This window comes from Tachysurus fulvidraco, chromosome 7 (genome assembly GCF_022655615.1).
Source record: "Tachysurus fulvidraco isolate hzauxx_2018 chromosome 7, HZAU_PFXX_2.0, whole genome shotgun sequence".
Classification (NCBI taxonomy): domain Eukaryota; kingdom Metazoa; phylum Chordata; class Actinopteri; order Siluriformes; family Bagridae; genus Tachysurus; species Tachysurus fulvidraco.
Window position 1 is genome coordinate 22,076,584 of NC_062524.1, and position 26,898 is coordinate 22,103,481.

The window sequence follows — 26,898 nt, forward strand, 5'->3', positions numbered from 1 at the left end:
TACTTGACGAACTCAATGAGGTAACCACATTCCTCAAAATAAGGATTGTAAGCATTAAAAAGCAAAAAAAGACCGCCGCAAAGAACGTAGCATTACCCCATTAATGCAATGCGGCAACCACGGCCAATACTCACAAGCCCTCCGCTAGCGGCATGACCGGAAATAACCTGCACCTGACGACAATGGCGAGAGCGCTCGAGAGAGAGAGCGTGAAAGGTGCAATCAAACTTCCTTTAATACTTCCTACCTGGTTTCCCGGATATACGCTCAACAGCGCCACCACAGTACTCATATTCATCACTGAGATTACTGAGATCAGTTTCTCATCATTCTAATGGCTTTTGTGAATTATATGTAACTAATTATCTGACTGAATTATCTGACTGAATTATCTGTAACTGCATGATTTTATGTATTGCACTGCTGCCACATGAATGAGCTGAGCTTTAGAACATCCCGCAGAAGCAAATAACTTCTGGCGCTCAAAGAGCTATGAATCACCTAATGCAGAATTCATGCAAAATAGTGCTTTCCTAAACAAAATACTTGTAGAAGGCCAAAACCCCTGAAATTGGATTTAAGACTTAAATGTTAGACAATTTTTATTCATATAGCCCCCAAGGTTAAATGTTTGTTAAGTATAAAAAATATAACAATATACTTATTTTTCAAGAATTTTCTCTTATACTGTAATAAAACACAATTCTAACACAAATCACAAATCTACACATTTTGACAGTTCAGATGGCAATGTTATTGCTGTTTTGTCCTGTTACTGATGCTGTGTTCTATTGCTGCAAATGGAAAGCTCTTAACCCTGAAAGTTTTAATCTCTTAAAGAATTGATTTTGCTTTAGTGTAACACTAAATATACAATACCTTTGTGAATAAATCATACAATAGCTTTTGTGAATGAGACAATGATAAAACCTATACTTGTATCATGCAACTCTGTATATACAGTAAAACCTACAGTAAAAGGAAACCTTTTGCATCATGTGTTTTTAAACTTTGTTATGGATTGTCATCTGAGACAATCTAATTTCCATTTGTAAAACAATGTGCATTTGCCTTGTAAATAAATCCCATACTCACCCAGGAAAACATCAGAGGACAGCTTACAGTTTAAAACATCTCTCTGACCTCTCTGAAACTCTCTGACGTTCATCAAGCAAGGTAAGAAATCTATCTAATCTTTGACTTTATCTGTTTTGTTACATTATATATTTGCTATCATACATACTTAATGTACTTGCACAGTAAAAGTCTGATTCTTATCTAATGAGTACAACATTGCTTTCTCAATTTGCTATTTATCTTTCCTTTGTTTGAGTTTGGTTGAAAATCTGAATTTCTTCTTCTTTTTAAATAGAAAATGGAGACTTCATGGCCCCTGCTTCTTACTTTAGGTAAGCACTGATTTGAAGTATCAAAAAGATTACAGAAATAGTTTTAAAATAAATAAAAAAATATTGTTACTGTTTGTTATATACACAATTGTCTCTCTCATTTATATATCATTTATATATACACTGAATATATACCGATGAAAATAAATACATTATGCCTTATGGTAATCCTATTATGTCTCAGACACATAATCAAATGTATAATATTAAATTGTAAATGTATTTTTGCACAGGGGTATGCATTTTCTCACTGCAGTGGATACTGACCCATCAGCAAGGTTAAAATATTTTATGTACACATTAATTGATGTCCACATATCTGAGCTCACAATGAGATTCCAGAAATTAAGATTGTTTTAAATATTCTAAAAAAAAAAATGTACAAAGACAATATTGTCACGGACGCGGGACAAACCAGACCCAAACGCAGGATGGCGAAATAAACAGGGTTTAATAACAAAAGAACACTAAACATGACATGGACTAAAGACAGGACAAGACAACAGTAGATTTTGCGCTGCACAAAGCAACGCGGCACAGTTAAATAGACAAATAATTAATCAGATACATGAGGGACAGGTGTGCAGAGGCGGGCAGGAAGAGAAAGGCAGGGCAGACACGTGAACACAAAACGTAAACACATGCACGTGGCCAAAGTCCGGGTTTAGTCCTGACAAATATATGTTCAGTATTTTGAATATTTGATATTGACAATTAATTATTTGGTCACGATATTGTTATATTGTTCATGTTAACTGCACTGTACAAACAGTGAGATTTTCCATATGCCTAGATATTTTAAATGAAATGTTTTTAAACAACATTCTGATGGATATGATATACATTTATCTTAAGGTTTTTCATAGTCAAGCCAGCTTTAGTATACAATTTCACTGAAGAAAAAAGAAAAATAGGGCATTAATAAAACTTACAAGGTATATATATATATATATATATAATTTTTTTTTCATGTGTGTGTGTGTTCTCTTATTCCCTCCAGTCAATGTGGCCCTAAGAGGAATAGCAACACAATCCTCTCTATACACTAACAATTACTATCCTCCCTTTGCCATTGATGGCAACAGAAACTCTGACATGAGTTCCGGCTCATGCGCACACACAAGCACTCAGACCGACCCATGGTGGAGGGTGGATTTGTTGGCGGTGTATGATATTATAATGGTAACCGTCACTAACAGAGGTGATTGCTGTCCAGAACGAATAAATGGTGCTGAGATTCACATTGGGAACTCCTCAATCAACAACGGCAACAATAACCCCAGGTGAAAATTTATATAAAAATATCATATTAAAGAGAGTTTACTTAAAGAGTGTTATTAATGCTTGCCTATAAGTGCTTTTATTAACAACTATTTGTATGCATTTAAACTTTACCACATAATTAATACAATAATATAATGTAGAATTATGGAGAATTATTTTTTATACATACTTATGAAGCATGTTTGACATTTTTAGACGTTTGTAAAAGTTTGTAAAGTTTGTATGCCTTATTTGCCAATCATTTAAACTCTTACAGAATATATTCATAAAAATGTGTTCATAAGTTTGTACTTCTTATAACATTTTACATTTTTTTAAATAATTTAACATTTTAAATCATTCATAAAGCAATATTAACTTTGTATTAACATATTTATAATATTAACATAAAAGTTTACCCCCTATTATTTTCTCTCTACCTCTGTAGTTGTGCTGTTATCTCTAGCATACCTGCTGGTGCCTCTGTAAACTACACCTGCAATATGTATGGTCGTTACGTGAACATCATCATTCCCGGTCCTAACCACGTTCTCAGCCTTTGTGAAGTGGAAGCCTATGGTGTTCAATATTACATTTTTATATACAATTCCCAATTTCAAATAAGTTTAAAGTCATCCATTTCACAGTTGCTAAATATTAGCATTGATTTTTTTTATAGCCCGGCTTACTAAGAGGGCATTTCTGAAATTAAAGTTCAACAGCAGTGAGGATCTCAGCAACCCTACCATATGGGAGGAAGTTAATCAAAAGGTTTGTGTTTGTGAGAATATACATTCTACACAGTTTACTACAAATATCTTGTAGCTACACATATTGCCTATTAATAAGTGTAGTCCTTTAGCTTGTATTCCCTCTTCCATACAGTTTTTTGCCTCACCTGTAATTATATTTCTTAACCCAGTAGTGACCAAACCCATTGTTACTTTTGCACATAAAAATACATTCAACATTGCACCACAATTTTAGTATCACTGCTGTGCTGAGAATGTTTTGCTACCCAAATAATATAATTTTTCAAGGGTGCATAATATAAATATCAAAATTGCATAATATAACAGTCATTCTTTCCATAGATAAAATCTGTCCAGCCCTCAGTATTTCAAATTCGATGGACAGTGGGACCAGAAATTAAAACTGAAAATTAGAAAAGGGTAAGAAATCTTAAAAGAGTATTACTACTACTACTACCACTACTACTGCTATTACTGCTACATTTGCTACTAGTACTAAACTTTAGCCCTCCCCCTTTGTATGACTAAACTTTGCACCTGATCTAAGACTCTTGCACTGTACGTGCCATTAAAGTTTAAGCACTGCCTTATTACAAATGATGAGTGGCACCATAGTGTACAATGCTAAGACTATTTAGCGAGTAAATTAAGCACTGTTTTATTAGATATTATTGTCATGTTGCAACCATACTATGTACAATACTAAGACTATTTTGAAAATATATATATATTATATTAGGGTTAGAATAGCTTTGATCATTTAAAGATGGTTAAGTATTATTCTTTACTTGCACGACCAGGCATGCAAAGAATAGGAAAATAATCAGTGATTGGGGACTAATGTGACATGGATTTACTGTTACCACCCAGTTATTTTGATTTTTTTCCAATTATAGCACTATAGTCTTCCTATATAGCACAACAATTTAAGCACAATTACAATTTGCAATTTTACACTGAATGACACTTTCATCTATTTACATTTAATGATGTAGCACATTCACAAGACAAGGTAGTTTACCAGAAAACATCACCATATACAGTAGCTAATTAATTTTCTTTATTTTTTCATAAATAACAACATGAATCTGTTATTATTATTAGACTTAATGCGAAGTGTATTGGAAGTTCTGAGGTTTGAGAGATTTAAAGTATAAAGTATAACACTGGCAGACACGGGCAAGAGTATTAAAGGTCTCACAGTTTATTGTGTTCAGCTGCGCAGCAGGACCCAACACTCCACATATAGCATGAGAGATGAAGGGCCCCATCATAGATAACATCAGGATTTTATGGACAGAATTCAAACAAAGAAGACATGTAAAAGGAAAACATCATCAACCAATGGCTTAGAAGCCTGCTCATCTTCTGACCAAGCTAATCTGTACCTACCATGGTCCCACGGGAACGTTCTGCAAGAAGCAATCTCTAGTCAACTACCAGCATGGGAATACAGAAGCATAGATGGACAGATCCTTATGAACATATCTAAAGTGAACATTTCCACTACAGAAGCGTTAGCCACACAAATCCCTGTAAATGATTTACTATTTTATATATAGGATAAGTCAGAATTATTTTTTTAAGATGAACCAACAATATGAATAGCAACCTTCTGACCTGAATCAGTACTGTGGTATGATTTGTATTAAATACTCTTAATATTTTCTTTGAATTTTGTAGAACATCAGTTTGGCTGTTACTTAGTTCTTTACACATTTGTGTATTTTTTATTTTTTTTTTTACCTAAGTGATATGACTAAGTTGACTTTTGTCATTCTGAATTACAGGTACAGTTGCACAAAGCATCTTAAATACGAAGAAGAAGAAGAAGAAGAAGAAGAAGAAGAAGAAGAAGAAGAAGAAGAAGAAGAACAACAACAACAACAACAATGAACTCAAAAATGTAAGGTTTGGGTGTAGCATATGGAACAGCTGTCTAGGTGATAAATTACTGGTGAGAAGTATAAATGTATAATATATAAACTAATTGAGCAAAGCTAAATAGTTCTTTAGGGCACAGTGGCTTAGTGGTTAGCACGTTTGCCTCACACCTCCAGGGATGGGGGTTCGATTCCCGCCTCCGCCTTGTGTGTGTGGAGTTTGCATGTTCTCCCCGTGCTTCGGGGGTTTCCCCCGGGTACTCCGGTATCCTCCCCCGGTCCAAAGACATGCATGGTAGGTTGATTAGCATCTCTGGAAAAATTGTTCATAGTGTGTGATTGCATGAGTGAACTAGAGTGTGTGTGCCCTGCAATGAGTTAACACTATGTCCAGGGTGTATCCTGCCTTGATACCTGATGACGCCTGAGATAGGCACAGGCGCCCCGTGACCCGAGAAGTTTGGATAAGCAGTAGAAAATGAATGAATGTGTATATATAATGTGTGTATATAAATATAATGGGCCATTTTCAAGCTTAGGTTTGAAACTAATATAATAATTGAGTAGATGTAAAGTGACAAATTATGTGAAAGAGCTGTTTATTTATCTGTAACCTTTTACAACTGTCATTGCAGTAGTACCAAAAAAAGGTTTGCACAACAGAATAAAACAAATCGTGATTGATGACGACAATTTTTTTTTCTCCAAATCTTCCTTTAATATAGCTACGAGATATGGAATATATAGAATTAATCACCCCTCATCCAATCAAATATTTTAGGATTTAGCCAAATTATCAGACACTTAATAAATGTATTCTTTTTGTTTTATCACATTTTGTCACAGGTAATGCTTTATGTATGAGATCATGTAAGAATAAGGCTTGGATAAATGTTTCCACTTTGAACTGTCTTTCTTTCTGTAAAAACTTAAATGTACAAAACTTGTAGACTTATTAGTCTCAGTAAAGCAACTTACCAATTATAATCAGTTATTGATTCATGCTTACTACAATTATTAATTGGGTTTTTTTTATTAATTATTTAATGTGTATCTTTTACATCTTTTTATATCTTAATATATCCTTGCTCAGACCATTCCATTCCCCAAAACATTTGACATTTTATTTATCATGTAAGATATTCAATAATCTGTAGCTGCACTTTTGCTCAATGGTGAGCCCAAACTTTGGCTGGGCAAGTGGCTGCCAAGTGACCCGCTTTACCACAGTACAGACATAGACCATAGGACATCTATCGTTTCCTTTCGTTAACTGAAATGCGGCACCGTCCAAACTCTACTGTATGGCCTGGACAGGAGAGGTAGAAGACACAGTGTCATGCTTTTCCACCCACTGCCCTTGGCTGCCGTGCAAATTCGGCTAACAAGTGGTCGTGCTGAGTCCATGGTTGGTCAGATGGTACTGTCAAGCATTGACAGGGGAAGACACAAATTCAGAGATGCAGAAAATAATTAAATGGGTTTTAACAGACAATAGCTGGAGGCCAAAAACTGAGGGAGGCAGCTGTTGAGAAATTGAATGCCCCAAGGTCGAAAGCTTATACTTTAATATTATTATAATAGGTGTCCTAAAACATATGGGATTAATCATAAGACCCAGATGTTATAATAATTAAAAGAAGGAGAATAACCAAACCTGAGCCAGAGTGTAAGCAGGTTAACTAGTTGATGAACTTAAAAAAAGGTTATTATAATAATAATATTTAAAGTACCAGACAGCACTGACAGGCCCAGGAGATGCAAGAAGTGGGCCTAGTGATGCAGGCCCAGGATCTGAAGGAGACGCTGGTGAGTAGGAGATATGGGACAAACAAAGGCATAGAGAGGAATTGGAGGAGAGGCAGAAGGTTTAAGCTCAGTGCCAGCAAAACTCAGCATAGGGCTCCGAGTTCCCCAAGGGTTCTTCCCTTTAAACATTCCGCACAACTCTTTTTTTAGTCGTTTAAATTTTTATTTTTGTACGTTTTGATAGAAAAGCCGACAATTGATGAATAAGAGCTGGATGAGAAATAGCAAAGGGAAAGACCCACTAGTAGTAGTTAGGTATGTATGTGTGTAATTCTGTGTGAGTGTCTTAGCTTGTTATGCTTACCACAACTACAGCATGTGGTGAAACTCACTGTGAATAGGCCTGAATAGAAGAGTGATATTGAGATAAAAATTCCTGCTGAACTAAGTAATTCCTGCTGAACCCAATGTAATGTGATTTCTTTTATGTCCTATTTCTCATTTCTCTGATTTCTTAATTTTTATTTTCTCTTTATGGCTTTTATGCATTACATAAATAATGGACCTGTTTAAGGGATTAGGAGGCCATAGTTTGGGTAATAGAATGTGTAGCGTCTGGTACAGATCATTTTAGATTTCATGTCCCAGGCACCCTAAATTTCAACATCTATTCTTCAATAAACCTATGAGCAACCCAGTTTTACACACACACAACTGGCTCCAGAAAGACCGGATAACCCCATGCGGCTTCTCTGATTGAACTCATAGGGGCCCTCAACCAGAACACACACACACACACCACAACACAATGAGACATTCCTTTTACTAATAAAACAAGCAGATAAGATACTCTAAGATTCTTATTCTTATAACCCTGCTGTAATGTGTTTCTTCTTTTAAGGCTTGCCTGACTTAAAATTATTTGCTCCTTACTTTCCTGACAAGGGTGTATTTTATTCATGTGTCAGAAAACAACATTGTATTTATACTCTAATTACTGATCATGGCATGTTAATGTATACCTGTTCTAATGCTGTATGCCCCTTTAAGGTCTGATGTCAGAATGTATATGAAGCTATCGTTTTCTTTTTACTTCCCTAATGAAAGTGCATTTTGTTTTGTGTTTCATTTTTGTTTCTTTGCCTTTATAAGACCACAATATCGTATTAACATCAGTTACTCTTCGATTACTGATCTGTGTATGTAATGTACCGCTGCCTTTATACCGTCATTACCCTTCATGTTTAGTATCGAAATGACCACAAAATTATCGGTTACTCGTTTTTCAAACAATGGTGTATTTTATTTGAGCACGAAGGGCGCCATACCGTCTTAATACACCTTGGATAAAACTTTAAAGTTTGATAGCTAAACCATGCCCACAGACACCTGAAACAAAGGGAGTCTTTTCCCGCCAAAACATTGGCCGTAGTATTGGTCATCTCCCCAAAGATGGGTGGAGTTCGCGACCTTTAAATTGTCACAAACACCACAAATCCGTGGTCAGACTTTCGAAACAGCTTGGAGATGACTCCATCTTCCTTCAAAGAAGTTTCAGAAAGCTTCACTTCCAAGAACAACAACTATTCTGATCTTCAGGAGAACTTGGAAGAACGTCTGACCCCACCCTAACTGACTTTTCAGAGATTTCTCTGCTGCATCCGGACTCTTGTGCAGTAATCCAATGCAAGTAACCATTTCCTTTACCAACCAATTTAGATGCATATTTTAAGTATGAACCTTGTATTGTGTCTTGAGGTGAATCTAAGTTTCCAGTGACGATTTCCCAGTTATGGTGTGATTAATTTTGAAGTTTAAGCTTGCCATTCCTTTCCTTCCTTTCTCTAATTTCTTCTTTCCAGTCTCTTCCTCCCTTTCCCCAATTTTAATTTCTTTTGTTTTAATTTTATTTGACCATTATTTACAGACCAAATAAGTGTAACGTCAATTCCATTACCGTTAATTAAAGTTAAAATATTTAGAAGTCACTATAACACGTTATAGTTACTTATAAACATTTACCTTGCTTCGCGAGCCAAAATCGCTACAAATGTAAGGTACAAGCAAAATTCAATTCAATTCAAGTTTATTTGTATAGCGCTTTTTACAATAGACATTGTCTCAAAGACGCTTTACAGAACATAAACATAGAGCAGAAGGTAAACATAATTAATGATAAAGGAAATAACAAATAATAAAAGTAAAAGAATTGACAGAATAAAAATTCTAGATTATTATTAGATATATATAGTTCACAATGTGTATGTATTTATTCCCCTATGAACAAGTCTGAGGTGACTCAGGCAGCAGTGGCAAGGAAAAACTCCCTTAAAATGGTAAAGGAAGAAACCTTGAGAGGAACCTGACTCAAGGGGGAACCCATCCTCAGATGGGTGACACTGGGGGTGTGATTGTAATATACAGTCATTTAAATGTTGTATTGGTGTAAGGATCATGGACTTCGGATCTCCTTAGTATCACAGAGTCTAACCGGAGATGTCTCAGGATTCTTAGAGTCGGCCTCGGCTCAGTGGACGTCCAAAGGCTTCGTCCCTCAGACGTTGGGAGCTGGTACAGTGTCTGGATGCCTCGGGATGGGTACAAAGAGAGAAGCAGTGGAAAGGGATTAACATATCTGCTGTTCATAAAAATGTGCAGGTCTGATGTACTAGTGCATGATACTATAGGATGTATTATATGTGTACGCCTGACTAAAGAGATGAGTTTTTAATCTACATTTAAACTGGGAAAGTGTGTCTGAGCCCCGAACACTATCAGGAAGACTATTTCAAAGTTTGGGAGATATATAAGAAAACGCTCTACCACCTTTAGTAGACTTAGATATTCTGGGAACTACCAAAAGTCCTGAGTTTTGTGATCTCAGAGAGTGTGAAGGATTGTAACGTGTTAGAAGACTAGTTAGATACACAGGAGCTAAACCATTAAGAGCCTTGTACGTAAGTAGCAGCAGTTTGTAATCAATTCTAAACTTAACAGGTAGCCAGTGTAGAGATGATAAAATTGGGGTTATATGGTCATAATTTCTTGTCCTAGTGAGAAATCTGGCAGCTGCATTTTGTTCTAACTGTAACCTATTTATTAAAGATGCAGGACAACCACCTAGTAATGCATTACAATAGTCCAGTCTAGAGGTCATGAATGCATGAACTAACTTCTCAGCATCAGATACAGACAGGATGTTTCTCAGCTTGGCAATATTTCTAAGGTGGAAGAAGGCTGTTTTGGTAGTATGAGCAATTCGATTTTTAAAAGACAAGTTGCTGTCTAATATAACACCCAGGTCTTTCACTGTCGAGCTACTAGTAACAGTACATACCCCTAAATGGAAGTTAAGTTGTGAGAGTTTCTGTGCACTGGTATTTGGACCTATGAGTAGTATTTCCGTCTTAACGGAGTTTAACAATAGAAAATTGCAGTTCATCCAATCTTTTATCTCTCTAAGGCATTGAGTTAATTTGGACACTGTGGCTATTTCATCTGGTTTTGATGAGATATATAACTGTGTGTCGTCAGCATAACAATGGAAACTAATCCCATGTCTTCTAATAATGTTCCCTAATGGAAGCATGTATATAGAGAAAAGCAGAGGTCCTAGAACTGATCCTTGAGGGACCCCATATTAACTAATAGAGAAAAGAGATGAGGCTTTACAGCCTTAAGGGGGAGTACTGTTGAGAAATATCTTAAAATACAAGAATTCCCCAAAGTCCAAAGCATATACTTTGCAAGAAGTGGGCCTGGGGATCTGAAGGAGAAGCTGGTGAAGTAGGAGATACTGTATGGAACGAACAAAGGCGTAGGGAGGAGTTGGAGGAGAGGCAGGAGGTTCAAGCTCAGGGCATCAAGACTCAACATGAGGGCAACACTCAGTCTGAGTCCACTGCTCAGTAGTGTCACACAGAAGGGTTTGGGTGGATTCACTGGAAGTAAAGGGTTTCTTCACAATGTGTGACGACATGAAGGGACACTCGGGCAACTCAGGGGCACTGTGAGGTGTTCCAAAAACTTGGTAAGCTTGCCTGCCATGTAAGATAGCTGCCAGTGATGGTATGAAGTTAGAATTCCCGCTGGAGTAGGCCTACTGTAAGGGTAAATCTTTTTGCCAAGGCTGAGGATCTGAGAGGAAAAGGGGAATTGAGTAACTCTTAGTGGGAATAGTGGAACTAATGCTTAAAATATGCATGAGCAAGACCAGTCTGGGAAATGACAGACTGAGATCATAAGAAAACAGTGAACTTAGCAAGTTAACATAGAATTATAAGCAAAATTAGCAATAGCATTATAGAATAAAGAGTTACACGAAGCACATAAATACCAATGTGAGACAAGGCATTAAAATGAAAGAATTAACATATAATCAATAAATAACTATAACAATACAGAATAAAATGAAAAGAGATGAGGAGACTTACTCATTGTAGCTGCAGAGGAATTAATCCACCAGACTTCTGATAGAAAAGTTGAGCGGCAAAATGTGGTAGGACAAGGAAGAGCATTTTTTTTAATATCGATGACGAAAAAGGTCTAAAATGATATGAAATCAAATAAGCAGGAAAATCCATAATGGGCAGGCCTCAATTCCTGGAAATTAGGGGATTTCAGAAAACAGGATATTACGTCAGTAAGGAGGTGTATAGTATGAGGCAATTTTGTAAATTCTGGAAAATAAATGAAGCCATGTAAATGACTGGGCGGGGCTTCAGGTGCAACTCAGAAATATGGGGAAATTGTCTAAGAATATGTAAGTTAAAAGAGGAGGCACCCACTGGTGCCAGGGTATATATGAAGGGTTTTTTTCATCCAGGTCTGGAGAGTCTCTTCATTGTTTTATTCTCTATACGTTATAATTAGTCCAGCAAAGTGTTATATAGTTTAGTTAATAATTGGCTGAAGGCAAAAGCCCCTGGTTGTGTCCACTTGGAGACGGGCTCTAAGTTCCAACACAAAAGAGCTTAAATAGACTGCCAAGAAAGCTAGAAACAAAACAGGAACAAAACAGAAGAAGCTTAAGAGAAGTACAATACAAGGTCAATGCATAAAAGTATCAGAGAACATAAAACTTAAGTAACAATATACAATGGCAAAAATACAGGAACACCATAGCAGGTTAACAGAGAGAAAACAAAACAGAAAGCTACTAGGCTACTAGGCTGAAAAGGAATAAATCCTGAAAGCAGAAACAGGGTTCACAGAGCTGGACAGAGTTCCACAGCAGCAGTTCAGAGTTCTCAGTTTAAAAAAAAACAAAAAAACTCACAGTTCTGGAGAGAGTAATCATCCACGGAGCAGGGAATAATCCAATGGAAACAGAAAACTCACAGATAGCAGTTCATAGATCTGTGAAACAGAGAAATCCAGGAGCGGAAAGGGAAATAATCCAAACGCTAATCTGCTAGCATGAAAAGGTTTTAAATTTCTGGCCAGGGGTGAATGATTCCACTCTTTGCTTGAGATAGAAGGTCCCTGGAGAAGGGAATCTGCCAAGACATTAATTCGGAGAGTCTCTAATAATTGGTGGACCCTGTATGGTTCTGATGCAGAGCTATTACAATCATGAGCCCCAAGATCAAAGCCAACAGACAGCATCAGGAGAAACTTTGAAAATGTTCACAGCCAGCTTCCAAACTCACAGCTCTGCTTACAAACAAAAAAGACAAAGAGTGTAGCCCTCCATTAAATCTTTTTAGCAACACAATACTCCATTAAATCCATTTTAAATCTGTCCATATGTTTTCTCAAAAATAGACAATACAGATAACAAAATAGGCAAACAATTAGCATAGACAACCTGGAGATAAAGAACCTTGTGTGTATGTGATGTAGGTGTAGTTTTAAGGTCTAGCTGCAGTGTGCAGCTAGATCACCTGGCCTCTTCCAGCCAATAAAACTGGCATTTATTAACATGTGCTTTAGACATCTCTTCCAAAAAGGTGTGTCCACAGATTTTGGTGGAAGGACTTCTCTAATTTTCATTAACTTTCAGGTTTATTGTTATGTGCATAAAGAGTGCTTTAATCATATACTGTATATACAATGAAATTCTTTGTTAAATATAAAAACAGCACAAATATGAAGTCAGCACTTACATAATTCAAAAATGAGCAAACTAAAAAACTTGGACACAAAGAAAAGACCATAAAGTGACAGTGATTGGATAGACTGGTTGTGTCATATTTATTTATTTTTTTTTGTTAATGGAGTTAATCTTAATTTTAAAAACACACAAGAGTATAACGAGGTAACACATGCATAAAGTGACTTTTACTACAAAGGAAATTACAATTATTTTTATTAAATATTTAGGAAAACCTCTTGAGAAGGTAGTACGGTTGAGCATAGGATGAAGACAGACAGGGAGATTTTGTATCTGCCTTACGTGCCCGGTGCTGTATATAATTACTGTATAAACACTGACTAGCCACCTTATTAGGACCACAAAATTACTAGGAAGAACTGTCTTTGAGATTCTGATTGCTTCACATTATTGAAAAAAAATAAAATAAAATTCCCCACACCATTATACCAGCAGCAGCAGCCTGGATTGTTGACACAAGGAAGATCGTGATTCATTTTGAATATGCCAACTTCTGACCCTATCAATAAATCAGGCTACATTTGTCCAGGTTTAGTGAGTCAATGCCAACCGTAAAAGTGAAAAAAATGTAATGTACGCAACACTGTTTATTTATTCATTCATTCATTCATTCATTCATTCTCTAACGCTTATCCGAACTTCTCGGGTCACGGGGAGCCTGTGCCTATCTCAGGCGTCATCGGGCATCAAGGCAGGATACACCCTGGATATAGTGCTAACCCATCGCAGGGCACACACACTCTTTCACTCACACAATCACACACTACGGACAATTTTTCAGAGATGCTAATCAACCTACCATGCATGTCTTTGGACCGGGGGAGGATACCGGAGTACCCGGGGGAAATCCCCGAGGCATGGGGAGAACATGCAAACTCCACACACACACAAGTGGAGGCGGGAATGTGACCTACAACCTTGGAGGTGTGAGGCGAGCATGCTAACCACTAAGCCACCGTGCCCCTAACACTGTTTATAACTCCCATATTTAATAAATTATTAAAAAGAAATGTTGCGACCCTACTGGGTCTTCTTCAGGCAAATGGAACACATTTGTTAAAAGGGACATATAGGCCTTACAATCAACTGACCCACCCTGTGATTTCAATTAGCTTGATTGGGTCTAAACAAGCCTAATGGCCCCACCCTTTACTCAATTAAGAGAACACTTACATAGAAAAAACTCAGTGGACGAAACAGTGCTCCACACATACACAAAAGCTCCACACATACACAAAAGCCAACCCCAAAACAACATTACAACACTACCCCACATATGCACAAAAACCACTGAAATGTAGTCAGCAAAGAAACAGACAATTTCCCACAAAAAATATATATGTACACATACAGTATACATACATACATACATACATACATACATGTACACATACATGCTGTAAGAAATTACAGAAATTGCACCCAAATTCCACTCCAAGGTACACATCTAAACAGAGCTCATTCCTAAGAAGTATCATAAGGTAATGCGTTTAGGACTCTAAATGTATAAATGTGATTTAATTATAAATATGGGGACGGCGGCAGGACATTAGGGATCACAATGAACAAAGGGTCTACGTGACCGCGATTACCATTTGAAGTGATCACTTGGTTGATAACAATACCAAGCCAAGGTCTACGTGGCCGCGATTACCATTTAAACTGACCACTTGGATGCTAGCAATTGTAACAATACCAAGACAAGGTGTACGTGACCATGATTAACATTTAAAGACATCAGCTAGACAACAAGGTGTAGCCCAACCATTTGGGAGACATTCAGTTCTTACCCTCAATACACAAAAGAACCCAAAGAACGCCATGTATTTTGTCACTGCTATGCTGGAATAAACTTCTTGTTCTTCATTAAGATCTTCAACATCATCGTCTTATTTTTACACTACGCATTTTTTTCTTACAATGCACACATATGCATGTGTATACATACATACACACACACATGCATATATATATACATACACATACACATACATATACATACATACATATTAAGGTGGTGGAATGAACTTCCCCTAGAGGTCCGGACAGCTGAGTCACTGGCTATTTTCAAGCGGCGGTTGAAGACCTACTTATTCAGGAAACATTTCAACTAGCACTTCTTTCCTTATCTTTTGTATTTATAAAAATAAATAAATAATAATTAAAAAAAAACCCGTTTGACACTTTTTCATTGTAACTTTGAACAAATGTTTTAAACTCATGGTATCTTAAGTATGTAACCTAGTGAACCAGCATTAACGTATTCAATTTTAGAGGTTTAAGCACTTATGTACGTCACTCTGGATAAGGGCGTCTGCCAAATGCTGTAAATGTAAATGTAAACATACACATACATATCCCCACCCCTAATGTGTTCCATTTGCCCGAAGAAGAAACGTTGCTTTTTAATAATTTAATAAATATGGGAGTTATAAATAGTGTTGCAGGCATTACATTATTTTCAATTTAGCAGTTTCTTGCTAAAGAAGGTGCTAGACCTGCTAGAAGATGGTATGTGCACAAAATTACTTGTGTAACAGATCAATGCCAAAAAGCTGCTTTTCTGCTTACCACGGTTGTAAAGAATTATCTTTTTGACACCTCAACCCAGTCAATCTAGTCTCCTCTGACCACTCTCTCTAAAATTTTTCCTGCCATTCTCTGTAAACTTAGGTGACTCCTGTACGTGAAAATACCAGATCAATCTCAGAAAATACACAAACAAGCTTGTCTGACACCAAAACTATACCATCAATGAGATCACATTTTCAAATTTGATATGATGCGACTAACTGAAGGTCTCATCTGCATAATTTTATGCATTGTGCAGCTGACCTACCAATTTTTCAAATACACCCTGAAGAATCAAAAACATTTGGCACTCTGGGTGCTTTGATTAGCCGCATGCAAAATTCATGTAATGTACTATTTTTTCCTAAAACAATTCTGAAAAAAGTTAATACATTTACATATCAGTAGTGCCCACAGAGACAGACTGGTGGTTTGCTAATTTCAATTAGCAGTACAGCATCTTAACCACTGAGCTATCATTGCACTTACCAGGTACTATATACAATATTAGAACTGTTAAAAAACATTGAAATGATCATTTAATTACATATGCTTTAATACTTAATAAGTACTAGATAATAATAATAATAATAATAATAATAATAATAATAATAATAATAATAATCACAATCATGTTTAAAGTGTATAGCAATTTACTCATTAACAAGATCAACAATTATGCAGTTTGAACAGTTCAACAGTTAAACAGTTTAAATATAATCAAAAATTAAAAAAAAACAATCAAAAATATGATTTACCACAATATACTAACTAATATCATTAGCACATAAATATTATTGTTATATGTTATTATTAATTAATTTTATCTGGTTAATTATTGTTTAATTATTATTTTTCAGAGAAAACATTTGTGAAAGATACTGTTTTTTTCCTTTTTTGGCACTGGAAATCAAAAGCTCTTAACCCTGCAAGTCGATTAAACAGTGTTTATTTCTTGAAGGAGAAACCTATATTTTATACCTTAACTCATCCTTGCTCAGAGCATTCCAACATTTGACATTGTTCGAATGTAGCTATCTGAAACACTTCAGATAGTCTCTTCTTATCACTTAAAAATCCAAATGATCTAATACTGGCTTGGGTCACTTGTTTTTACTCTGATTATCATTGCTCATAAAACCAGCCGTTTGATTTTCACAAATACCAGGACTGATTTGGTCTAAAATTAAACCCTCTTTTTTTTTAAGTTTATATGGCATATTTAGCATCACAGTAGCCAGTGCTGATGCTGCTGCTGTCTGCGGAAGCCTAATTCATATCCCAACAACTTCTAGTCACAAACCTGCCTGAGTACTTAGACCTAAAATAAACCATTTGCAACAGGTTGCCTGCACCCACATGAGTTTTATGAGTAAACTGTGGTGCGTCTGTGGTGTGTATATTAGATAATCTGTTAATTTTTATGTAAGTGTGACCGGAATGAGACGACTATCGCTTTAAGAGGGTGTGTAGGATAATTACACAGGTGTTTAAAGACTCGCGACTCTGAGAATCTATCGTTTGATCTTGTTCCCTCTGGTACGTGTGTGCGGAAGGACTGCTGCGACTAGTCTGTTACACGATCTTGGAGGGGATGACCCAGAAACAAGCTTCATTTCAGCTTTAATGCATTAAATCCTCTAAAAACACGAAAAAAACCTAGTAAGGTTTATACTCTCAATATTTTTTTAAGCCCACACACAAAGCATAATATGATTCATAGCCGTCATACTATTAGAAATTTTTTTTTGGAGAAAACTGACCTAGGTGGCGCTAGACCAGTTTTTCCCTTACCTTTAGATGCTTCCCTTTCTTCACTGGGGTAATATATTCCTAAACACAGGTCCAAGGAACTGGAATCTGTAAGCCTTTTAATCCAAAACGCTTTGGTCGCCTCGCAAATATTCCGTTTGTGTTCCGAAAACTGGAAACAGTAGTGCGCCACCATCTTGTTTTTCCGCTCTAACTTCTCATTGGAGTATTCAAATTCAAATTCTAAATTTATGCCATTTTTATAGCCCAGGGCCTACCGAATCAAACAAGCCCTCACTTGAGCCAATCGGTGCTTGTATTGCAGAGATAGACGGCTGAGAAGCCAATGATGTCATGACATCATTTTTGGGAACCCGCCTTTGACTGACAATTACTCCTTCCAATAGCAATGAAATGGTCCGGGACCTCTACAGCTCTTTAGCCAATAAGGAGACGATTCCAACGATATGCAGCATGCCACGTCTCCGCTGCCTGGATCTGCGTGAAAAAGCTGCGCAGAAGAATTATTGCGTAATCCTTGACCTTTTCTCACTCACACAGCACAGGGTGTCAGGTTACAGGCCTTTTTTCACAGCAGACTTGTAGACAGAGAGGCCCTGTGTGTTTTAGGCCTTTTAAACTGAGCATGCAAGTTTTTTAATGCAAAGTTGTACAGTAAACAAGTACACAAAAACGGATGACCAGACGACCATGTCCGTAGAAAAATATTTTTATTGAAGCCATTTTTGGGTCTTTTGACTTGAATTTTTTTTTTGGTGAAAGCCAAGACATGTGGCTATGACCCTCAGTTGTTATTTGGTCCCTAACATGTTCCAGAAAAATAAGATTAATCAGTTTATCAGGTAAACAGCTCAGGCGGAAATGAAAACCTTCCATTCTAGCCTAACTTTGTGCCAGTAAGGCCTAGAATCAATCTGAAACAATCTCTTCTTTCCAATGAGACCAGGCTCACTCCTGTGTGTCAAAGTATGTGGGAGCTGTACCACTTTTTGTTGGGTAGGTCATGTAGGCGAAAAACCTGCAAATTAGGGGGCCAAGTCATAAAGAGGTTTTCGTGTCATTTCGTTTCCTCAGGTACGTGTGTGCCCTAAAGGTCACTGTGGATATTCTGCCTCTTTAATTTGGTGGATTTAGTGACTTTAGTGACTGCTGGGCATTCTTAATGAGTGTCATTTATGCATAAATGCAGACGCACAGCTTTCCAGAACACACAACCAATTGCTCAATAGCACCTGATATCATTAGCCAGTTTTATTCATATTGGACAAAGGGGAAAAGCATCTCTTCAAATGAGGCAGCCAGGTTAATCCGGCTGTTTTAAAAGAAGGAGTACTTTTGGCTGTTGACTGGGCAACCACTGTTTCTTTCCTTTTGTATTTTTTATTTATTTTCTTTTGCATTTTTTTGTATTTCCTTACATCATTATACACAATAAAATATAACGGGGAATTATACGCTCCTGCTTTAATAAGTTTGATCTCCCTCTACTTGGGTTTTCGCTGTGAGTTTGTGTAGGAATTGAGTTCTTGTGTATTGGGTGTTTGCTTATTTGTTTATTCTTTGGATTTGAGGTGCGATTGAAATATTTTTCATACAGGTTTAATTTTGATGTGATTTTTGTGTTTATTTTATTTTTTTTATTAATGCTATAACTCATTCCTTTATGCCCAGTGGGGGTTTAAATCTGAACCAGTAGGGGGTGGAGCTCTTGACAGTCTTTATGTTGAGCTTTTATTTTATCATTGCTGTTGAATAAATTGTAAAGTCCTTTGTACTCTGGCTTCTAATTCATTCATTTGAATTGCTTGAGCGGGTTGTCTAATTTTCTCCCACTAAGTTGTTAAAGTGGGGGTGGCGTAGTCATTCTCAGTTTAATTATCAAAATTAGGAATTTATACCCTATGGTTCACATGCTTTTGGTCACATAAGTTATCTTTTCTTTAATAACACATACTTGTACTGGTTTTACTAAAGTTTTACTAAAGCTTTCTGAGCCATTAAATTGACGTGTGCGCACACAGAGATTCACACACTTCCTCAAAGAAGCATTCCCATAGTGTCATCCCTGATACATCATCGAGTTTCCTTGAAAGGGACCCGTTTTCCTTAAATTTGTTTAGAGCCTTCTGTACAGCATATGTCACCACTGCACTATTTTATGTGTAAAATACAGGAATAGCCCTGCCAAAATACCTACAAACTAGAGACAAAAAAAGAGACAAATTCTAAAATTATACCATATAATTATCTCATTCTCAGCTTTTTTATTTCACAAACATTCTGATAGACTATATAGAAGAAAAGGGTTGTTTCCCCCTTTTTTTTGTAAAGTGACTTATCAGATGAGGGATATAGTCGAAGTGGTGGAGGAAAAGGAGTGCCCTGTGTTGTACATTAGCTGGCATGATAAAGAAGGATTGTTTGGCTCTGGCCATGATATAGGAAGTCTTCACCCTCTTATCTATACTGGTGAAGCCAGCATTTGAAAGACAGGTGAAGAGAGAAAAAAAAGCCCACTTTATCTTGGGAGTCTAGAAGAGCCATGCTGATAATCAGGTGGTATAAAAGCTCTTCCAGTAGAAAAAAGGTGATGTGTTGATATTGATTTGTTGTTGTGTAATAGTAATCGTTTGGCCTTTGATTGTATTATATTTCTGATGAGGACCAGTTTATTTGGTGCAATCCCACATGTTGAGATTGCACATCACATCATTAGATCTCTCTGCAAAGACCTGAGGACCTTGTACCTCATATATATAGCCAACACACCACATTTGCTGTTGAGCTTGAACTTGTGGACTGCTTAGTTTAGTTAGACCTGCTTAGTAAAGTGCTTAAGCAATTGTAATAGGAACAATATAAAGAAAAGAAAGCCCAAAAGACACTGATCACACACATCCACAACCACACCCACACAACCACACAGACACAAAGGGTTCTACAGTGATATTTTGCTTAAAATTTGCATTACACTTAGAATCTGGAGTCATTTTGTTTGAGACCAGCCTAATTATCTCATGGATTAGCATGGATTCTAGTAGGTATTGAAAGCATTAATTTGATATTGTGGTCAATGTTAAGATAATTGCATCCCATCCCAAAATATTTTCCACATTATTATACCACCTACAGCAATACATGGTGCTTAGATTCATGAGTATTAGATTATTAACATGTCCAACATAAACTGTGATTCATCCGATCAGATAACACTCCATGCCCGCTGTAGCTTCAGATTCCTCTTTTTGGCTGACAAAAAGGAATGGAACCTAGTTTGGTTGTAGCTTGTTCGCATTCACTTTGACATGTAAGATCCAAGATGCTTTTTTGACAACCATGCCATCATCACTAAGATATACAGTATATTGCCCCCAAGGTCGCTTTACACATTTTTTAAATGTTTTTAAGAAAAAACACAATATATTTATTTTATCCTTTGTATGATAAATATTAGTAACATGTGAATATCTCATGCTAATATTACTGACTGATACTGTAGATACTATTATTGAGAATTCATTCTAAAAAAAACACATCTTCACATTTCAGAAAATGGATACGTTAGTAATTTTTTTGTCTTATTACTTTGTCCTATAATGTGTACTTATTGCTGGGTATCAAAAAGCTCTTAATTCTGAAAGTCTTGTGAATCTCAAAAACAAAAACATCAATAATTCAGATGACCAAAGGGAATGCTTGTTGATTCATCTCAAAAATAAATTTTTGCTTTAGCACAACACATTTACACAATGTTTGGTTTACATGAATCAGACAAGAATAAACTCATGAAACAATTGTAATTATGGATAGAACCTACACCTTTAAATTTCTGTATTTATAACATAAATGGAAGCTTTTTGCATCATGTGTTTTAAAACTTGACCTGTCTTTCGGACAGAGTCTTGCATTTTTGAAATTCAAAAATGCATTTGACTTTTAAATAAACTCCACAATCCTTTTGTGAAACACCAGTAAACAGCTCAGAGATTAAAACCAACAAAGAGATGACTTTCTGTTGTATGTCAAGCAAGGTAAGAAATCTCTCTAAAATAGTTGGCTTAATACAGTATATATTTGCTATTTGATGCAATTTGTAATTGGTTGTGCACTGTAAAAGTCTGGTTCTTACCTGGTGAATTCTACAGTGCTTCTACATGTGACTTTCCACTTTCTTTCATAAAGTGCAGTTGTAAATCTGAAGTTCTTATCTTTCAATTTGAACAGAACGTGGAGAATTCACAAAGGTCCATGCTTCTTTTTTTAGGTAAATAAGAATCAAAAAGATTTCAAGTATAGTTTTAAAACAAAAATTGTGTATTGTTGGTTGCAATAAACAGATCAATTTAATATATACGATCGATTTAACTAAAATACAATTGTATAATTAAATAATATAATATTTAAGATCAATTTAATATGTACATTTTAATATATTTTAAAAATACCTGTGAGATGTCATCTCTTTTTTTTGTCATCAAGCCGACACATGATCACGTATAATATTGAAATACATTTTGCACAGGGATGTACATTTTCTTAATGCAGTGGATATTGACCCATCAGCAAGGTAAGAACTTTATACATTATGTCCATTGGATATTTGTGTGTGAATAATATATAATTTTTGTTTTGTTTTAATTCCCAATAGTCAATGTGGCCTTAGGAGGAATAGCAACACAATCTTCCACATACTTACAAAGATATGCTTCCTTTGCTACTGACGGCAACAGGGCAACTAACGTGAATTCAAACTCATGTACCACTACAAATGCTGAGTATAACCCATGGTGGAGGGTGGACTTGTTGGCGGTGTATGACATTAGCAATGTAATCATCACTAACAGAGGTGACTGCTGTACAACCCGGCTAAACGGTGGTGAGATCCACATTGGCAGTTCCTTAGTCAACAGTGGCAACAATAACTCTAGGTGAAAATTAAAAAAAAAAAAAAAAACCCTTATAATGATTTAATAAATATTGCTTATAAAGCTTGCTGAGGATACGTGATTTTAATTTGTTAAAAATTCTTTGTATGCATTTACATTTACTTTTATTTATTTTTTTTAACTAAAAGGTGCTAATAATGTAATAGTGTATTTGTGACTGATACATACATTCCTAGACAGGTTCTCTCACGCTGTGAAGTGGAAGGGTTGCATTTTTGTCTTTTTACAGTATATACAGACAAAAAGATGGTGATATAATGTCTATAGCTTCTACAATAATGCCTAACAAGATTTACATGTCAAATAGATGTTTTACAAAATTAAACCTGACTATAACCTGAGGAATAATTTTATGATGTGTCATTAAAAACTAAAATAGTCTGCACCCTCTGGTATTAAAAGAATTGAATTTAGGATGGTTCAGCTTTATAAAGAATTATTAACATTGGAATTATCTTAATTTTTTTAATTAGTAAGTTAATACATTACACCTCTTAATACAACACCGCTGTTGTTTTATTTTCTCTCTCTGTGTAGATGTGTTGTTATCTCTAGCATCCCTGCTGGTGCCTCTGCAAATTACACCTGCAATATGCGGGGCCGTTACGTGAATATCATCCTTCCTTATGTTACCCAGTACCTCACACTCTGTGAAGTGGAAGTTTATGGAGTTGCAGGTTCCACCTTATATTCAATTTAAGATTTAATTTAAATTTAGAGTTGCTAAATATCAATATCAATATATATATATATATATATATATATATATATATATATATATATATATATATATATATATGTATATATATATATATACATATATATATATATATATATATATATATATATATATATATATATATATATATTTATTTATTTTATTTTTTATTTTAGTCCCTGTAATCAAGAGGGCATTTCTGAGAATAAAGTTTAACAGCACTGAAGATCTCAACAACCCTACCATGAGGGACAATGTTCTTCAAAAGGTGTGTGTTTGTTAGAATGTACAATTACCTTTTAGTTAGACTCATTGTCCATTACTCTTATTGTAGTTCCTCTGCTACACTGTAAAAAGTGTATTATATTGTGTAAGTGTAGTATTGCTCAAACACAATAGGGCATAACAGAATTTTTTCTCCATAGATGAAATCTGACAATGTCCAATGTTGGACAAAGGAACCAGAACTGGAAACAGACCTAAAACAGGGTAAGAAATCTTAGAAGACTACTACTACTATTACTAATACAAATATTGATTATTATTATTATTATTATTATTATTATTATTATTATTGTTATTATAGTAATGAGACAAACACTGGTCTATGGGGTGCAAGCACGTCTTGCACCATACATTAACTTACTTATCACATTTTTTATATGATATCGTTGTGGTAGCTGTGTAAGCTACCTGCTAACAAATTGCTGAATTAATTAAGTTAGAAATTATCAGAAAGAAATGGTGTCATATTTCAGCTTAATTGGAATTTTGGTTCTGGTATTTGATTGGCTGATGACAGACATATTGTATCATGTCTGTCATCAAAATTATGTCATGAGGAGAATTTGCTTATACGATATATATCAAATACACCAAATTTCAGCTTGATTGGACTATTAGGACCAACTGAGGTACAGCTACCTGAATTTATGCCCCCTTTTGCATGACTAAACTTTGCACAGGAACTTAAAATCTTGTCCTGCATATGCCTTTCAGTGTGTGAATCTATGCAAGTACTCATGGGTTACAGCTTTTGAAATAAATTAAGTAAGCAAGCCCATATGATCCCTAAAAAAAATCCAAAATATTTTTCCAAAACTTAAAACATATTGGGGGAAAAGTACTGCAGGTGTTGCAGTAATATAATATCGATTAATGTGATATATTAATATTAATCTTTTTTTTATATCACTAAATAATATAATTCTCATAAAAATATAATTTTTATTTGACATTTTTTTTAGCCTGACAAAATGAAAAAAAAAAAACTAATTAAATTTTGGATTTATGTGTTTTGGGGCTTTTAATACCTCATAATAATCAAGAAAACAATACCATCATTCTATGCTGAATGCACTCACATACACACTCTTGTTCTTTGTCTTTTATAGGTAACAACATATGGAACCACAGCAACATTTGCTGAACAATATATCTTCATTAAAAGACAACAGGATATATGAATGATATTTGATTTATTATTTGAATGAAAATACATTAATTCCCACTGATAAATCTTCTAGAGCATATACTACTACTACTACTACTACTACTACTACTACTACTACTACTACTACTAATAATAATAATAATAATAATAATAATAATAATAAATAATTAGACTCTTGAAGTATTTGAAACAAAGGAAGCAAATCTTTAATACTTTTAATATTTAATATTTAATTGATAGGTCCCTAATTTGTGATATTGTCCTCTGGATAATGGTGTCTGCAAAATTTTGTAAATGTAAAACATCCTACAAAAACATCAACAAATAAAAGTTTTACTTTAGTAAAACCAGTACAAGTATGAAGATAACTTACATAAAAATTAACAGATTATCTAATATACACACCACAGACACACCACAGTTTGCATTAAATAAACTAAAATATTTCTTGATAGTTCTTTCAATGCTGAAGTCATCAATTTTATTTATTTATATTATATGACATTCAAGACATTTTCCATCCTGACTTCTTTGTCTTAATTACAATGTAAAACAAAAAAGAATATCAAATATGTAAGGTTTGGGTGTAGTATGTGGAACTGCTACAGCTGATGATATACTGTATACTGTATAGATTTACTAAATATTATGCTAATTCTATGATGATTGATATGAATTTTATTTTAATACAAATTTCATGTTATAGTGCACAAAAAATATATATGTTATTGTGGTAGTACCAAGAAATCATTTTACACAAAAGGATAAATAGTGATAAATAGTGCTACTGTTCATTATGTATTTTTTTTATTTCTATTTATTTATTTACTTGCCATTTTTTAGCTTTATATATATATATATATATATATATATATATATATATATATATATATATATATATATATATATATATATTATTTTATATATATATATATATATATATATATATATATATATATATATATATATATATATATATATATAAAATAATCAGCATGTAATATTGTCATGACATAATGTAATACTCCTTGTCACCTACCAGCCAATCAGAAGGATGCTTATCAAATAAATGTGGTTACCTTGTTAAATTAAATTACATTAATGCCTTTTGTAATGACTTGCATAGCTGTGTAGCACTTGGCCATTAGTACTGTGTACTGTACTATAATGTGTATGGCACAATGCAGTATGTTGCAGTTTTTCCTCTACTACTACACTAATAATAATAATAATAATAATAATAATAATAATAATAATAATAATAATAATAATAATCATTATTTTTATTGGCATGCCACTCTATTGACAGGAATGCAATGCGAAAACATTTTTAAAATAGTGTAAAAAATCATTGAGTCTTATTCAATACAGGTTTTTTTTATATTCCATAATATGAACTGCATGCATGTGCATGTTTTATTTTACTTTTTTAATGATAAAAATATTGAGGAGGCTTAATGATATGGCACAAAATAAACCTGACAAAAAAAAACAACAACTGTTGAACAGTGTGTTGTTTATAGAATTTAGAGTGGAAAATGTTGAACAATTAATGTGATCAGCAAATTCTAGACTCGGTTATAAATTATGAGGATAGAGCCAGGTAGCCCGCTTTAGGCAATTTTAACTATTAACAGGTGTAAGAGGGTGAAAATGTTTGGTTTACACATTTTTACCTGTTATATACTAATTTACCCCAAGGATGGTTGCTTTTTAGAGGATGTTTTTGTTCTATTCTTTAAAGAATAGGGGATTCATCAAGGAAAATGACTTTAACCCAGTCCTCAGCATTCCAATAATTGTACCTTTTTGTCTGTCCCTGATGTTTTTTCTAATGAGAAGGGCTTCTTTGCTGCCCTTCTTTACACCAGACCATCTTCTTCAGTGCACCACTGGTGGTGCTGCAATCCCAGAGCTAAATCAACTCTAGGAGACTGAGTGCTTGCCTCTCTCCTTGAAGTTCCTGATTATCTGAAATGGTTGCAATCTTGCAAACTTTCTAGCAGCAATATTCTGGTCTGTGAATCATTTTTCCATGTTTCTTTGCAGGTAACCATGACTAACAGAGAACAATGATATAAATGGCTAAAGTCTAATATCACTGTAATCAGCACAAACTGGACTACAATAATATGTGAGCAGCATGTATGTACATGATTGTGTTTTGGAGAAAACAATGTTTATGTGTGATTAGTGAAAAATGAAACATTTTAAATCACTTGAATAGGGCCATAAAACACATACAGAACATCGGTTCACAGGACTT

The 26,898-nt window shown here is 34.9% G+C and overlaps 1 protein-coding gene across 1 annotated transcript; it reads left to right on the forward strand.

Annotated features, from left to right (window-relative positions):
- The first annotated feature begins 152 nt into the window (after positions 1 to 152).
- On the forward strand, positions 153 to 26,708 carry LOC113640480. The gene is made up of 12 exons (XM_047816675.1): positions 153 to 216; positions 1,643 to 1,687; positions 2,410 to 2,692; positions 3,121 to 3,264; positions 3,359 to 3,449; positions 3,767 to 3,826; positions 21,740 to 21,779; positions 22,038 to 22,082; positions 22,164 to 22,443; positions 22,999 to 23,138; positions 23,356 to 23,447; positions 26,682 to 26,708. Exons 1-12 carry the CDS (start codon positions 153 to 155, stop codon positions 26,706 to 26,708), a joined length of 1,311 nt encoding a protein of 436 aa, XP_047672631.1.
- Positions 26,709 to 26,898: the final 190 nt, after the last annotated feature.

Excerpts from the sequence above, each read along its gene's own strand:
- LOC113640480 (XM_047816675.1), top strand. The coding sequence starts at position 153 with ATGACCGGAAATAACCTGCACCTGACGACAATGGCGAGAGCGCTCGAG. Across the intron at positions 2,693-3,120 it reads AACGGCAACAATAACCCCAG|TTGTGCTGTTATCTCTAGCA; the intron begins GTGAAAATTTAT and ends CTACCTCTGTAG. Across the intron at positions 3,450-3,766 it reads AAGTTAATCAAAAGGTTTGT|ATAAAATCTGTCCAGCCCTC; the intron begins GTTTGTGAGAAT and ends TTCTTTCCATAG.